General features: G+C 44.4%; 1 protein-coding gene across 5 annotated transcripts in view; it reads left to right on the forward strand.

Moving 5' to 3' along the window:
* Positions 1–15,388, forward strand: part of abcc8 (ATP-binding cassette, sub-family C (CFTR/MRP), member 8) — a 230,982-nt gene that overhangs the window by 17,874 nt on the left and 197,720 nt on the right. For all 5 annotated transcript variants that reach the window (XM_078220631.1, XM_078220629.1, XM_078220628.1 and 2 more), the window contains exon 4: positions 14,965–15,131. In XM_078220631.1, coding sequence (XP_078076757.1) covers positions 14,965–15,131 — 167 coding nt within the window. The remainder of the gene's footprint in view (positions 1–14,964; positions 15,132–15,388) is intronic.

Consider the following 15,388-nt stretch of genomic DNA (forward strand, 5'->3'; position numbering starts at 1 on the left):
GTGATTTTTTCTGTCACAAATGAATGCTGGCTTTCCTTGCAGCAATATGGAACAGTCTATATTTGTCCATGTGACTATTAATTTTGTCCCAAATTATTGTTTCTAAATTCCCCACCATTGAGCTTAAACTGGCTGGATTGTAATTTCTGGGCTAATCTTTACATTTGCAATTCTCCAGTTCTCTGGCACCACCCAAGCCTGAAGATAATTGGAAAATTATGGCCAGTGCCTCTGTAATTTCCACTCTTACTTCCCTCAGTATCCTTGGGTGCATCTCATCTGATCATGGTGTTATATGTACTTGAGGCATTGACAGCCTTTCTAATAGCTTCTCTTTACCAATTTTTAATCTTTCTAATATATTAATTACCTCCTCTTTCACTGCGGCCTGGGTAGCCTCTTCTTCCTTGGTAAAGACAGACATAAAATATTCATTTAGTATCTCAGCCATGCTTTCTGCCTACTTGCTGAAATCCCTTTTTTGATCCCAAATTGTCCTTACTCCTCCTTTTGCCACCCTTTCACAATTTAGATGCCTACAGGATTCCCTTTTGTGTTAGCTGCCAGTCTCTTTTCATACTTCCTCTTTTCATATTTGATTTTTCACTCCCTCTGTGAACTTTATACATTCAGCCTGATTCTCCATCATATTATCTGCCTGACACCTGTCATAAGCACACTTTTTCTTCTTCTTCTTCTTAGCTTCTAGCAGTTTTGTCACCCAGGGATCTCTGGATTTGTTTTCCCTACATTTCCCCTTTAAGGGTACATACCTTAAATGTGCCCAAGCTAATCTCTTCTTTGAATGTAGAACATAGAACATAGAACAGTTCAGCACAGAACAGGCCCTTCGGCCCACGATGTTGTGCCGAGCTTTATCTGAAACCAAGATCAAGTTATCCCACTCCCTATCATCCTGGTGTGCTCCATCTGCCTATCCAATAACCGCTTAAATGTTCCTAAAGTGTCTGACTCCACTATCACTGCAGGCAGTCCATTCCACCCCCCAACCACTCTCTGCGTAAAGAACCTACCTCTGATATCCTTCCTGTATCTCCCACCACGAACCCTATAGTTATGCCCCCTTGTAATAGCTCCATCCACCCGAGGAAATAGTCTTTGAACGTTCACTCTATCTATCCCCTTCATCATTTTATAAACCTCTATTAAGTCTCCCCTCAGCCTCCTCCGCTCCAGAGAGAACAGCCCTAGCTCCCGCAACCTTTCCTCATAAGACCTACCCTCCAAACCAGGCAGCATCCTGGTAAATCTCCTCTGCACTCTTTCCAGCGCTTCCACATCCTTCCTATAGTGAGGTGACCAGAACTGCACACAATACTCCAAATGTGGTCTCACCAAGGTCCTGTACAGTTGCAGCATAACCCCACGGCTCTTAAACCCCAACCCCCGTTAATAAAAACTAACACACTATAGGCCTTCTTCACAGCTCTATCCACGTGAGTGGCAACCTTTAGAGATCTGTGGATATGAACCCCAAGATCTCTCTGTTCCTCCACAGTCTTCAGAACCCTACCTTTGACCCTGTAATCCACATTTAAATTAGTCCTACCAAAATGAATCACCTCACATTTATCAGGGTTAAACTCCATTTGCCATTTTTCAGCCCAGCTTTGCATCCTATCCAAGTCTCTTTGCAGCCTACAACAGCCCTCCACCTCATCCACTACTCCAGCAAATTTACTGATCCACCCTTCAGCCCCCTCCTCTAAGTCATTAATAAAAATCACAAAGAGCAGAGGACCAAGCACTGATCCCTGCGGCACTCCGCTAGCAACCTGCCTCCAATCCGAAAATTTTCCATCGACCACCACCCTCTGTCTGCGATCAGACAGCCAGTTACCTATCCAATCTGCCAACTTTCCCTCTATCCCACACCCCCTCACTTTCATCATAAGCCGACCATGGGGGACCTTATCAAACGCCTTACTAAAATCCATGTATATGACATCAACTGCCCTACCTTCATCAACACACTCAGTTACCTCCTCAAAAAATTCAATCAAATTTGTGAGGCACGACTTGCCCTTCACGAATCCGTGCTGACTATCCCGGATTAATCCGCATCTTTCTAAATGGTCGTAAATCCCATCCCTAAGGACCTTTTCCATCAATTTACCAACCACCGAAGTAAGACTAACCGGTCTATAATTACCAGGGTCATTTCTATTCCCTTTCTTAAACAGAGGAACAACATTCGCCATTCTCCAGTCCTCTGGCACCATCCCCGTGAACAGCGAGGACCCAAAGATCAAAGCCAAAGGTTCTGCAATCTCATCCCTTGCCTCCCAAAGAATCCTAGGATACATTTCATCAGGCCCAGGGGGTTTATCGACCTTCAGTTTATTCAAAACTGCCAGGACATCCTCCCTCCGAACATCTATTTCCTCCAGCCTATTAGCCTGTAACACCTTCTCTTCCTCAAAAACATGGCCCCTCTCCTTGGTGAACACTGAAGAAAAGTATTCATTCATCACCTCGCCTATCTCTACTGACTCCATACACAAGTTCCCACTACTGTCCTTGACCGGCCCTAACCTCACCCTGGTCATTCTTTTATTCCTCACATAAGAGTAAAAAGCCTTGGGGTTTTCCTTGATCCGACCCGCCAAGGACTTCTCATGTCCCCTCCTAGCTCTCCTAAGCCCCTTTTTCAGCTCATTCCTTGCTAACTTGTAACCCTCAATCGAGACATCTGAACCTTGTTTCCTCATCCCTACATAAGCTTCCCTCTTCCTTTTCACAAGACATTCCACCTCTTTCGTGAACCATGGTTCCCTCACTCGGCCATTTCCTCCCTGCCTAACAGGGACATACCTATCAAGGACACCCAGTATTTGTTCCTTGAAAAAGTTCCACTTTTCATTAGTTCCTTTCCCTGACAGTTTCTGTTCCCAACTTATGCCCCCTAATTCTTGCCTAATCGCATCATAATTACCTCTCCCCCAATTGTAAACCTTGCCCTGCCATACGGCCCTATCCCTCTCCATTGCAATAACAAAAGACACCGAATTGTGGTCACTATCTCCAAAGTGCTCTCCCACAACCAAATCTAACACTTGGCCCGGTTCATTTCCCAGTACCAAATCCAATGTGGCCTCACCTCTTGTCGGCCTATCCACATATTGTGTCAGGAAACCCTCCTGCACACACTGCACAAAAACTGCCCCATCCGAACTATTTGACCTACAAAGGTTCCAATCAACATTTGGAAAGTTAAAGTCTCCCATGACAACTACCCTGTGACCCCTACACATATCCATAATCTGCTTAGCAATTTCTTCCTCCACATCTCTATTACTATTTGGGGGCCTATAGTAAACTCCTAACAACGTGACCGCTCCTTTCCTATTTCTAACCTCAGCCCATATTACCTCAGTGTGCAGATCCCCCTCGAAGTGCCTTTCCGCAGCCGTTAAACTATCCTTGATTAACAATGCCACTCCTCCACCTCTTTTACCAGCTTCCCTACACTTAGTGAAACATCTATACCCTGGAACGTCCAACAACCATTCCTGTCCTTGTTCTACCCACGTCTCTGTAATGGCCACAACATCGTAGTCCCAAGTACCAATCCACGCCCCAAGTTCATCTACCTTGTTCCGGATGCTCCTTGCATTGAAGTAGACACACTTCAACCCACCTTCCTGTTTACCGGTACCCACCCTTGACCCTGATACCTTCCCCAATACCTCACCACCCTCAATGACTTCTGGACTACAACTCCTTTTCCCACTCCCCTGACAAATTAGTTTAAACCCCCCTGAAGAGCCGTAACAAATTTCCCTCCTAGGATATTGGTGCCCCTCTGGTTCAGGTGCACCCCGTCCTGTTTGTACAGGTCCCACCTTCCCCAGAATGTGTTCCAATTATCCATGTATCTGAAACCCTCCCTCCTACACCATCCCTGCAACCACATGTTTAACTGCACTCTCTCCCTGTTCCTCAACTCGCTATCACGTGGCACCGGCAACGTACCAGAGATGACCACATGTTTCGTCTCGGCTCTCAGCTTCCAGCGCAGCTCCAGAAATTCCTGCTTTAAATCCCCGTCCCTTCTCTTACCTATGTCATTGGTACCAATGTGTACCACGACTTGTGACTGTTTCCCCTCCCCCTTCAGAATCCGGAAAACACGGTCTGAGACGTCACGGACCTTGGCATCCGGTAGGCAACATACCATCCGTGAGTCTCTTTTGCTGCCACAGAACCTCCTATCTATCCCTCTAACTAACGAGTCCCCAATAACTATTGCCCTCCCGCTCTGCCCCTTACCCTCCCGAGCCACAGAGACGGACACAGTGCTGGAGATCCTCTCACTGCGGCTCACCACTGGTATGTCATCCCCCTCAACCGTATCCAAAGCGGAATACTTGTTGCTAAGGGGAACGACCACCGGGGATCCCTGCACGGACTGCTTCCTCCCAGCCCCTCTCACCGTCACCCATCTGTTTTATTCCTCGGAGTAACTGTATCCCTAAAGCTTCTGTCTATGGCCACCTCTGCGTCCCTAATGATCCTAAGTTCATCCAACTCCAGCTCCAGTTCCCTAACACGGTTTTGGAGGAGCTGCAGATGGGTGCACTTCCCACAGGTGTAATCAGCAGGGACACTGTCGTCGTCCCTCACCTCAAACATAGTGCAAGAGGAACATAGCACTGCCTGCACACCCATCCCCTCTAGATACCTTGCCAGTACCAGGTAGAAACAGCAAGAATGAATTAAACTCACCCCTGCCTCGCCCTTTCTGCCTAAGCCCTGTGAGCCAAAGCCTTATAGCTCACACTCTGCTTCCCACTCACTCAAGCCCTGTGAGCCAAAGCCTTATAGCTCACACTCTGCTTCCCACACACTCAAGCCCTGTGAGCCAAAGCCTTATAGCTCACACTCTGCTTCCCACACACTCCACTGCCCGCTCCTGACGCTGCCCGCTGTACACTGCAGCCTACCTTTTATACTTCACGCGCTTAAAAAACCCTTCCCAGACTCCTTAGCAGCCCACTTCCAGTTTTCACTTTAAACTTAAAATACAACTGCAAAAGTAAAGGCCAAAAAAAACACACACTAGCTGACTAATTAAATAAATAAACAATTCAATTAATCTCTCACCAGCATTGCTGCCTCCAATCACTCCCTCTCAGCTTGCTCCAGTGGAACAATGTAGCCAATTTTTCAGCTACTGTTTCTCCTGCCAACCTTTAATTCCAATTTACTTGACTCAGATCCATTCTTACTCCATCGAAGTTGGCTCTCCTCCCATTAATTATTCTTATTCTAGATTGTTTCTTGTCCTTTTCCATAGTCAGCCTAAACCTTATGATGCAATAATTACTGTCCCCTAAATGTTCTCCTATTGAGATTTGATCCAGTCGGCCCAACGCATTCCTAATAAACAGGTCCAACAGTGTCTACCCAACTTGGACTGGAAATATGCTGCTGTAGAACATTTTCCTAACCACACTCTCGGCACTCTTGCTCCTCTCAGCCCTTCACAGTACTACTGCTCCAGTCAATAATCATAACACAATCAAGCAGAGGCAACGTGGTTTTATAAAAGGGAAATCATTTTGGGCATATTTATTCGAGTTCATTCAAGATATATCAAGCAGGATTGATAAAGGAGAACCAGTAGATGTAGGTTCTTTGGATTACCAAGGCATTCAATAAGGTTGCTACATCAAAGGCTGCTACACAAGATCTCATGCTATTGTGCAGAATATTTGCTAACTAACGCAGAAACAGTGTGTTGGAATAAATGGGTCATTTTTTTACACCAAAACAGAAAATGCTGGAAAATCTCAGCAGGTCTGACAGCATCTGTGGAGAGAGAATAGAGCCATCATTTTGAGTCTGGATAACCCTTTGTCAGAGCTGAATACAAGGAAAATAGAATGAGATTTATACTGTGAGGGTGGAGGAGGTTCAGTAATTGATAGGGATGGCATTGACAAAAAGACAAAGGAAATGTAAGTGGTGATCATAACAGCTAGGAATGGTGCTAATAGCGCCCATTAGGTGCTCAGAATGTGTAAATGACGGAACAAAGGTGCAGAGTGTAGGATTGTGACAGATGGTCTGAATGGAGTGGGGGAAGGCGGGAGGGTGATAAAACAAGATGGAAAGCGAGATTTTAGAAGTGGAAAAATAAGAATATAAAGTAATAAAAATGGATTAATAAAATGAAAAGAGGAAATGAAATGAAATAAATGAAAATGGAGTAAGGATGGAGGAGAGAGGTAATTTTTTATGTTGGCAAACTGTAACTAGTCAGCTGTCACAGGGATCATGGCAGGGGCCTCAATTATGTACAATCTATTAATGACATCAGTGAAGGATCAAGTGTGTTGTAGTCATATTAGCTGGTGATACAAAAATAAGTTGAAAGCAGGCTGCCAGGAGGACACAAGATGTCCACAAAGAGTCAATATCTGGCGGAATTTTCAATTTTTGGGACTAAGGGTGGGATCGACCTCTCTCTCCACGTTTTGTTTCACGGCGGTGGAAGGTGGCACATGCTCACTGCTGCTGAGATTTTATGGTCCCACCATCATCAACAGGGTTTCCCACTGAATGCACCCCTCTTTGCCATCAAACCTGCAGCAGGGATGCCTCATAGCAGGACGGTAAGATCCTGCCAGCGTGAACAGGAGCAAAATTTTGTTGCAAGTACATTGGTGGGCAGGCTTCACAGTGCATTTCCCACTGGGTGGTGTGGTAGGAAATTGCGTCTGATTTCACACTTGGAAGCTATTTATTATGCACCAGCGAGTAGCTCTCTGAATCACATGTCAGGTCAGGCACTGATTCATGTGCCCTGCCGTTACCTACTGGGGTTGAAGGTTCTGGTGCCATCTTTAAACACCACCCGAACACACACACTCACTCTCTCCAGCCCAGCTGTGTGGAGGGGAAGTCTCAATATGACTGTGTCCAACAAAACAGTTGTTCCCAGGTTCAGCAATCTCCCTTGAGACACTCAGCCCTAGAGTTCACCAGCATTGGAATGTTCTGTAAGTGAGGGAAGGCTCAAGAGGCCCACCAGCATCCCCTCACTGTCCTGGGAGGTGGTGGGAAAGGAGGCCAGATGTTGGGCATCCACCCAAGAAACACAATCCAAACATCAGAAGTGTATCTTCAGGATACTAGTGATCTGCTCAATGATGGATCCTGTTGACCTATGTGCCACGTTGTATCTCTCCACCAAATCACTCAGAGGACAATGAGGTCATGAGCCATCATTTGAGTGAGCATTCCTTAGCTCTAAACAGTAACCGCTGAGGCCCTTCGGATATGTGAGACACCTGGGAGCACCTCAGCATGCATGAGTCATCAGAACTCCCAGATAGAGGCATAAATATGCACAATGTCCTCCAGATGGTCACACACCAGCTGAACATTCAGGCAGTGGAACCCTTTCCTGTTAATGCTGCTATGGCTCTCTCAAAGCCACATGTATGCAATTGATTGCACGCTGTACTCTAGGGAAGTCTGAGATTGCTCCAAACCCTCTAAATCGGACATCCTGGCTAGCTTATGAACTTCACATAATGATGAGCCTTATTGCAGAGTGCATCCGTCACCTCCTTGATACATTTATGTGTTGAGGGCTGTGAGATGCCACAAAAGTCCCCTGTGAATCCCTGGAAGATCTGGCGGCAAATAAATTGAGTGTGGCAGTAACCTTCAGAGGCAAGGGCAGGGATTGTCCTCACAGTCCATGGGGCAGAGATGATCCACCATATCTTTTGACGTGTGCGGCATTGTCTGTTGCTTATTTCCAGGTAGGAAAGTTTTCATTGATAGATCCTTGGTTGTACGAGTCCCCTCAATGAGATGGGTCTGAATTCCTCCTCCTCTGGGTGTCACCGGGGGCACCCCTGGATCAAGGACATGACTGGACCTCCTCCCGAAGATGAGCTAGGTGGTGCTGAGCTCTACTCCTCCTCAATCGGATCACTGCCAGCAAGAAGGCAGCAATGAAAGTAGACTTCATTACTCAATCCTCCTTCTCCCTGTGGACTGATGGATATAACAGATTAATGAACACTGAACAAATACAGTGGGCCTCACACTTGCAAACAGAAAACCACTGTCATGCCCGAGAGCTAAGTCTGTGCTACCAGTTTTTCACTGATACAGCCTTGCAGCTGAGGCACACACTCACAGATCTAGGCGACCAAGATGCCAACCTTGAGACTTGACAACTCAACCGACAGATGTTGGCAGAGGTTTGGATACATTCATGAAATGTGGCACCTTTCTCAAAGCATTCCTGCAATGTTCTATGGTAACATGGTAACATGCAGACTCTGATCTGGTACAGTGACTAAGGTCAACTTACACTTCAGCAATGACTGCCCTTTGACCTGTTATCCATGCCAATTGGAGAAAGCTTCCATTGATGATCTGGCAGGTGCAGCAGCCGTGCTTCCTTAATGGTTGCCTGCATTTTCCATTCTCAGATACATCTCTGTTAATGTCCAAATGGAGCAACTGGATTGTGAAGCCAGTGACTCCGACAGTCTCCCGTTAAAATGTAACAGAAGGCAGTTGCTTCAATTGCACCTTCTCAAGGAATTCTTCATCTTTTCTCTCAGCCCTGACTCTATTTCAACATTCAGACTCTAAGCATTTTGAGGGTAGCCCCTGAAAGGACCCCTTGGTCCAGCTGTGGCCTCCTCTCACACTGCAAGCTTCGACCCCACCCCGCTCTAGAAATTGGGGGTCAATTTTTAAGACTAAGGGGTGATCCATTTAAAACTGAGATAGGCTTTTTTTTTCCCTTAGAGTGTCGTGATTCTTCCTGAAAAGATGGTGGAAGCAGAGTCTATGAATATTTTTAAGGTAGAGGTGAATAGATTCTTGGTAAGCGCTGGGGTGATAGATTATCAGAGGTAGGCAGGAATCTAGATTTAAGATTACTAGCATATCAGCCATGATCCTATTAAATGGCGGAGCAGGCTTAAGGGACCAAATGTCTTACTTCTGCTCCTTGTTTGGATGTTTCCGCACCTCCATCCCTCCTTTGTCACTTTCCACCTGGCCACCAAAACCTTGTGAAATATGTTACATGAAGATGGGGTATGACAGGGTAGATGCTGAGAGGATGCTTTTCCATAGTTATGATGGCCATAGGGGGATCGTTAATAGATCTCCCTGTGGGTCTCATAGAGTACGGGCTCCCCTATTAGGTGAGTGGAGGCTTTCCCAAAAGGGAAGGAGCAGCAGGGGGTTTACAACCAGCTGGCTCCACACAGGCCAGCAGTCGAAGGACTGACTTGTACACTGTAGGTGCAGGATGGTGCTTAATGCACATTGAATATAAAGGATGTTGCTGATGGAAAACTGGCCTTGGCGAGATTATGACGTCCATCATGTGCGAATCTAAAAGTAGGGGACATGGTTTGAAAATAAAGGGTCTCCCCAAGTCTTGAGATGGGAATAAATTCCTCTCTCATTGAGTCGTGTATCTTTGGAACTTCCTACCCCAGGTAGCTGTGGAGGGTAAGTTGTTCAATGTATTCAAGGCTGAGATAGGCAGATTTTTGAATTACATGGGAGTCAAATTCTACCAGCTGCCATGATGGGATTAGAACTTGTGTTCCCAAAGCATTAAACTGGGCCTTTGGATTATCTGTCCAGTGACACTACCATTGTGCTATCTCCCCCTGACCTGAGCAAGTTATTGAAACTCTTCTGGCACTGCATTGGGGAGCTTGGCGCCATACTCGGCAAGCTGCAGCCATGCCTTTGAGTTCTCAGGGTTAGCCTTCTTACCTCCATTGACAACGTGGGAGGAGAATCTCCCTGAAGTCTGACAAACTGTTGAATTTCTCTTGGAAGACGGTTGTGAATTGAGGTAGACATTGCCACCCTGGGAAACCATTTCTGCAGTTTCTTCCATTGTTCGAACACCTGGACAATTCCTCAACCTCCATCTTCACAGTGTCTCATCGAATGGTTCCACTGAAATAGGTTCACACAGGTTGAAGTAGAAAGGGTCGAGAGCTTCAAGTTTTTAGGTGTCCAGATCACCAACAACCTGTCCTGGTGCCCCCCATGCCGACACTATAGTTAAGAAAGCCCACCAACGCCTCTACTTTCTCATAAAAGTAAGAAAATTTGGCATGTCAGCTATGACTCTCACAAACATTTACAGATGCACCATAGAAAGCATTCTTTCTGGTTGTATCACAGCTTGGTATGGCTCCTGCTCTGCCCAAGACTGCAAGGAACTACAAAAGGTCATGAATGTAGCCCAATCCATCACGCAAACCAGCCTCCCATCCATTGACTCTGTCTACACTTCCCACTGCCTCGGAAAAGCAGCCAGCATAATTAAGGACCCCACGCATCCCGGACATTCTCTCTTCCACCTTCTTCCAAAAATCTAAGGTCACGTACCAACCAACTCAAAAACAGCTTCTTCCCTGCTGCTGTCAGACATTTGAATGGATTTACCTTACATTAAGTTGATCTTTCTCTACACCATAGCTGTGACTGTAACACTACATTCTGCACTCTCTTGTTCCCTTCTCTATGAACGGTATGCTTTGTCTGTATGGCGCACAAGAAACAATACTTTTCACTGTATGTTAATACATTTGACAATAATAAATCAAATCAAATCAGGTCATCATCATGCCCAATCAAGCCAATTGGTCGGGAATCCTGAAAGTTAGATGCTTATGCAGTGACTGGATTAAAAAACCTCTGATAAACATACTGCAGAAACTTTCAGGTTCTTCACAATCTATCTTCCTCAAGCACGTGACCCAGTTAAAACATTACCCATTGTCTTTATGATGTAGCATTATGCCATAGAGCATGCTTGAGCACTAATTTATTGAGGAAGCCGAAGGAAGCTTTCCTGTTATAAACTACCAATTTTGCACATTTCCTTGACATCCCATCTAGTTTGAATTTAATTTCAATGCTTGAAATTCGAGATTTATGAGACAGGCAATTCTATTCAGCAATGGCTATTGCGTCCTTTTTATAAACTTAACTTTTGACCGTTAAAAATTAAATTTAAGTCCACTCACAGTCAAAAAATACTTAAAAATGATAAGTAGAATTATGTTTAGCTGGACTAGTTTTATCATGCTTTAATTCATGGAAGGAAAGAAATAAAAATATTCTTATTGTGAATCACTCAGGGTTTTCATTTGATTTCATGGGATAATTATCCAGTTCCAGAGATGTAGAGGAAAGGATTGCAAAGATGATTCTGGATAGGAGCGAAAGTAACAGGGTGGTTGTTATGGGGGACTTTAACTTTGCAAATATTGACTGGAAAAGCTATAGTTCGAGTACTTTAGATGGGTCAGTTTTTGTCCAATGTACGCAGGAGGGTTTCCTGACACAGTATGTAGATAGGCCAACAAGAGGCGAGGCCACATTGGATTTGGTACTGGGTAATGAACCAGACCAGGTGTTAGATTTGGAGGTAGGGAGCACTTTGGTGGTAGTGACCACAATTTGGTTATGTTTACTTTAGCGATGGAAAGGAATAGGTATATACTGAAGGGCAAGAGTTATAGCTGGGGGAAAGGAAATTATGATGCGATTAGGCGAGATTTAGGATGCATAGGTTGGGGAAGGAAACTGCAGGGGATGGGCACAATTGAAATGTGGAGCTTGTTCAAGGAGCAGCTACTGGGTGTCCTTGATAAGTATGTACCTGTCAGGCAGGGAAGAAGTGGTCGAGTGAGGGAACCATGGTTTACTAAAGAAGTTGAATCTCTTGTGAAGAGGAAGAAGGAGACTTATGTAAAGATGAGACGTGAAGGCTCAGTTAGGGCGCTTGAGAGTTACAAGTTAGCCAGGAAGGACCTAAAGAGAGAGTTAAGAAGAGCCAGGAGGGGACATGAGAAGTCTTTGGCAGGTAGGATCAAGGAAAACCTTAAAGCCTTCTATAGGTATGCCAGGAATGAAAGAATGACTAGGGTAAAATTAGGGCCAGTCAAGGACAGTAGTGGGAAGTTGTGCGTGGAGCCTGAAGAGATAGGAGAGGTGCTAAATGAATATTTTTCGTCAGTATTCACGCAGGAAAAAGACAATTTTGTCGAGGAGAATACTGAGATACAGGCTATTGGGCTAGACGGGATTGAGGTTAATAAGGAGGAGGTGTTAGCAATTCTGGAAAGTGTGAAAATAGATAAGTCCCCTGGGCCAGATGGGATTTATCCCAGGATTCTCTGGGAGGCTGGGGAGGAGATTTCAGAGCCTTTGGCTTTGATCTTTCTGTCGTCATTGTCTACAGGAATAGTGCCAGAAGACTGGAGGATAACAAATATTGTCCCCTTGTTCAAGAAGGGGAGTAGAGACAACCCTGGTAATTATAGACCAGTGAGCCTTACTTCTGTTGTAGGCAAAGTTTTGGAAAGGATTATAAGAAATAGGATTTATAATCATCTAGAAAGGAATAATTTGATTAGGGATAGTCAACACGGTTTTGTAAAGGGTAGGTCGTGCCTCACAAACCTTATTGAGTTCTTTGAGAAGGTAACCAAAGAGGTGGATGAGGGTAAAGCAGTTGATGTGGTGTATATGGATTTCAGTAAAGCGTTTGATAAGGTTCCCCACGGTAAACTATTGCAGAAGATACGGAGGCATGGGATTGAGGGTGATTTAGAGGTTTGGATCAGGAATTGGCTAGCTGTAAGAAGACAGAGGGTGGTGGTTGATGGGAAATGTTCATCCTGGAGTTCAGTTACTAGTGGTGTACCACAAGGATCTGTTTGGGGCCACTGCTGTTTGTCATTTTTATAAATGACCTGGATGAGGGCGTAGAAGGATGGGTTAGTAAATTTGTGGATGACACTAAAGTCGGTGGAGTTGTGGACAGTGCGGAAGGTTGTTGCAGGTTACAGAGGGACATAGATAAGCTGCAGTGCTGGGCTGAGAGGTGGCAAATGGAGTTCAATGTGGAAAAGTGTGAGGTGATTCACTTTGGAAGGAGTAACGGGATTACAGAGTACTGGGCTAATGGTAAGATACTTGGTAGTGTGGACGAACAGAGAGATCTCGGTGTTCATGTGCATAGATCCCTGAAAGTTGGCACCCAGGTTGATAGGATTGTTAAGAAGGCGCATGGAGTGTTAGCTTTTATTGGTAGAGGGATTGAGTTTCGGAGCCAGGAGGTCATGTTGCAGCTGTACAAAACTCTGGTGCGGCCACTCTTGGAGTATTGTGTACAGTTCTGGTCACCGCATTATAGGAAGGATGTGGAAGCATTGGAAAGGGTGCAGAGGAGATTTACTAGGATGTTGCCTGGTATGGTGGGAAGGTCTTATGAGGAAAGGCTGAGGGACTTGAGGTTGTTTTCGTTAGAGAGAAGAAGGTTAAGAGGTGACTTAATAGAGGCATACAAGATGATCAGATGATTAGATAGGATGGATAGTGAGAGCCTTTTTCCTCGGATGGTGATAGCTAGCACGAGGGGACATAGCTTTAAATTGAGGGGTGATAGATATAGGACAGATGTCAGAGGTAGGTTCTTTACTCAGAGAGTAGTAAGGGCGGGGAATGCCCTGCCTGCAGCAGTAGTGGACTCGCCAACATTAAGGGCATTTAAATGGTCATTGGATAAACATATGGATGATATTGGAATAGTGTAGGTTAGATGGGCTTTAGATTGGGTTCACTGGTCGGCGCAACATCGAGGGCCGAAGGGCCTGTACTGCGCTGTACTGTTCTATGTTCTATGAGTGGTTCACTCCTTGCAGAGTTCGTAATCAGAACATTAGGGTGACAATCCTGTGGCCTCAGCTCCACTGTTATACTCATTGTTAGTAAAGTTCTGTACTGGGAGCCAAGCCTGCAAATATCCATTTATAAACTATGGGGCAAACCTTGAATTGTATGAAGAGTCAATCGGAACTCTGAGAGTGAGGTACTTATTTTGTTTTAATGTAACAAAATATGGAGGGGGATTTCAATATCTCTGATCAAGATTAAAGGAGAAGCTGTTTGAGAATACCGAGGAGTTTGGAGGAAGATGTGACTAAAATGTACAATTGTCACTGAAATACATTTATTTTCAATGAAAACACAATCAAAATGTTCTATAACAGTGCCAACACCCCATGAGTGTGGTCAATTACTGACTTCATGCACGTTGCCTTTGAAATCTTGATGCATAATTCAATGCCCTACATGAACTACTCAGGATTTTGTTCTATTGTATTTATAGGTAATATTAGATCACATTCCCCGGAGATGTCAAGGTTAAGAGGATAAACTGATTAGGAGTGTTGATGAATGAAGGTGTTTGGAAGGGTACATAACAAAAAGCTGCTCCTTCTGTTATATTAATTGTAAAGAAATAGGAACTCATGCTGTGAGATTATCCAGGGTTTGATTATATCAAATTCTGACAACAGAAGAGGTAATGCCTTCCAGTATAGGAATTCAGAACAAGGATAATTTTAACATGTTGCATATATATATTTTTGAAATATTAAAAAAATTAAAATACAAAATCATTTTGTGAGCAAATCTAACATCTTTGTTTCTGATAAGGGGGCCGTAGATGCTAACCATAGGTGGAAAATAAGAAGATTAATTACAGAGGAAGTATTTGGATTAGAAAGACCAACAATATGCATTGACTAACAAAAGGATAACGAGGGTTTGATGGGCCGAATGGCCTATTCCAGTCCTTATGTTTCTATTTGAGAACTTCTATCACACAGTAATCGATCAAAAAGGTTAACAATTCAATGGCACAAATTTGCAGATATTTAAGCAATTATTAAATCTCGATATATGTCAGTCAAAGGTTTTTGTTTAAAATTATTTGTTTTCAGAGGCATAGAGACTTGAATTATGGGCTCAGCTGTGCACATGACGTTAATTGTTCAAACAGTTGAATTGCAAGTTTAATTATGTTGGTATTTTTTATAGTTTGGTATCAGTTATGTGTGTGTGTTTGTTTTGCAGCTTTGCTGGTCTACTGGACTTTAGCTTTCATTACAAAAACTGTCAAATTTGCCAAGTTTTGTGAGCATGGAATTGGACTGAGCCAACTCCGATTCTGTATTGCAGCACTATTGGCCATATTGTATGGCATGTTACTGGCCGTGGAAGTCAATGTCATCAGAGTACGGGTAAGCAGACAGCCATTCTTTTCCCTTTTTCAATGTTCTTCCTCTTTTCCAAAGGCAGTGTGACATCCAGCCTTCACCACCTCATCCAAATGACCTTCTGCATTTACAACACCAAATGGTGAGGATCGGCAGGCTACTGATTCTTGGGGAATCTCATGTGAACCAAATCCTGTTCCTCATCCATCATTCATATACACATGCATTTTCACCGGGGGGTCACAATTAGCCATAGGAATAGGACAAGTCCATTTGTCCCC

Source organism: Mustelus asterias, chromosome 9 (assembly GCF_964213995.1).
Source record: "Mustelus asterias chromosome 9, sMusAst1.hap1.1, whole genome shotgun sequence".
Taxonomy (NCBI): Eukaryota; Metazoa; Chordata; class Chondrichthyes; order Carcharhiniformes; family Triakidae; genus Mustelus; species Mustelus asterias.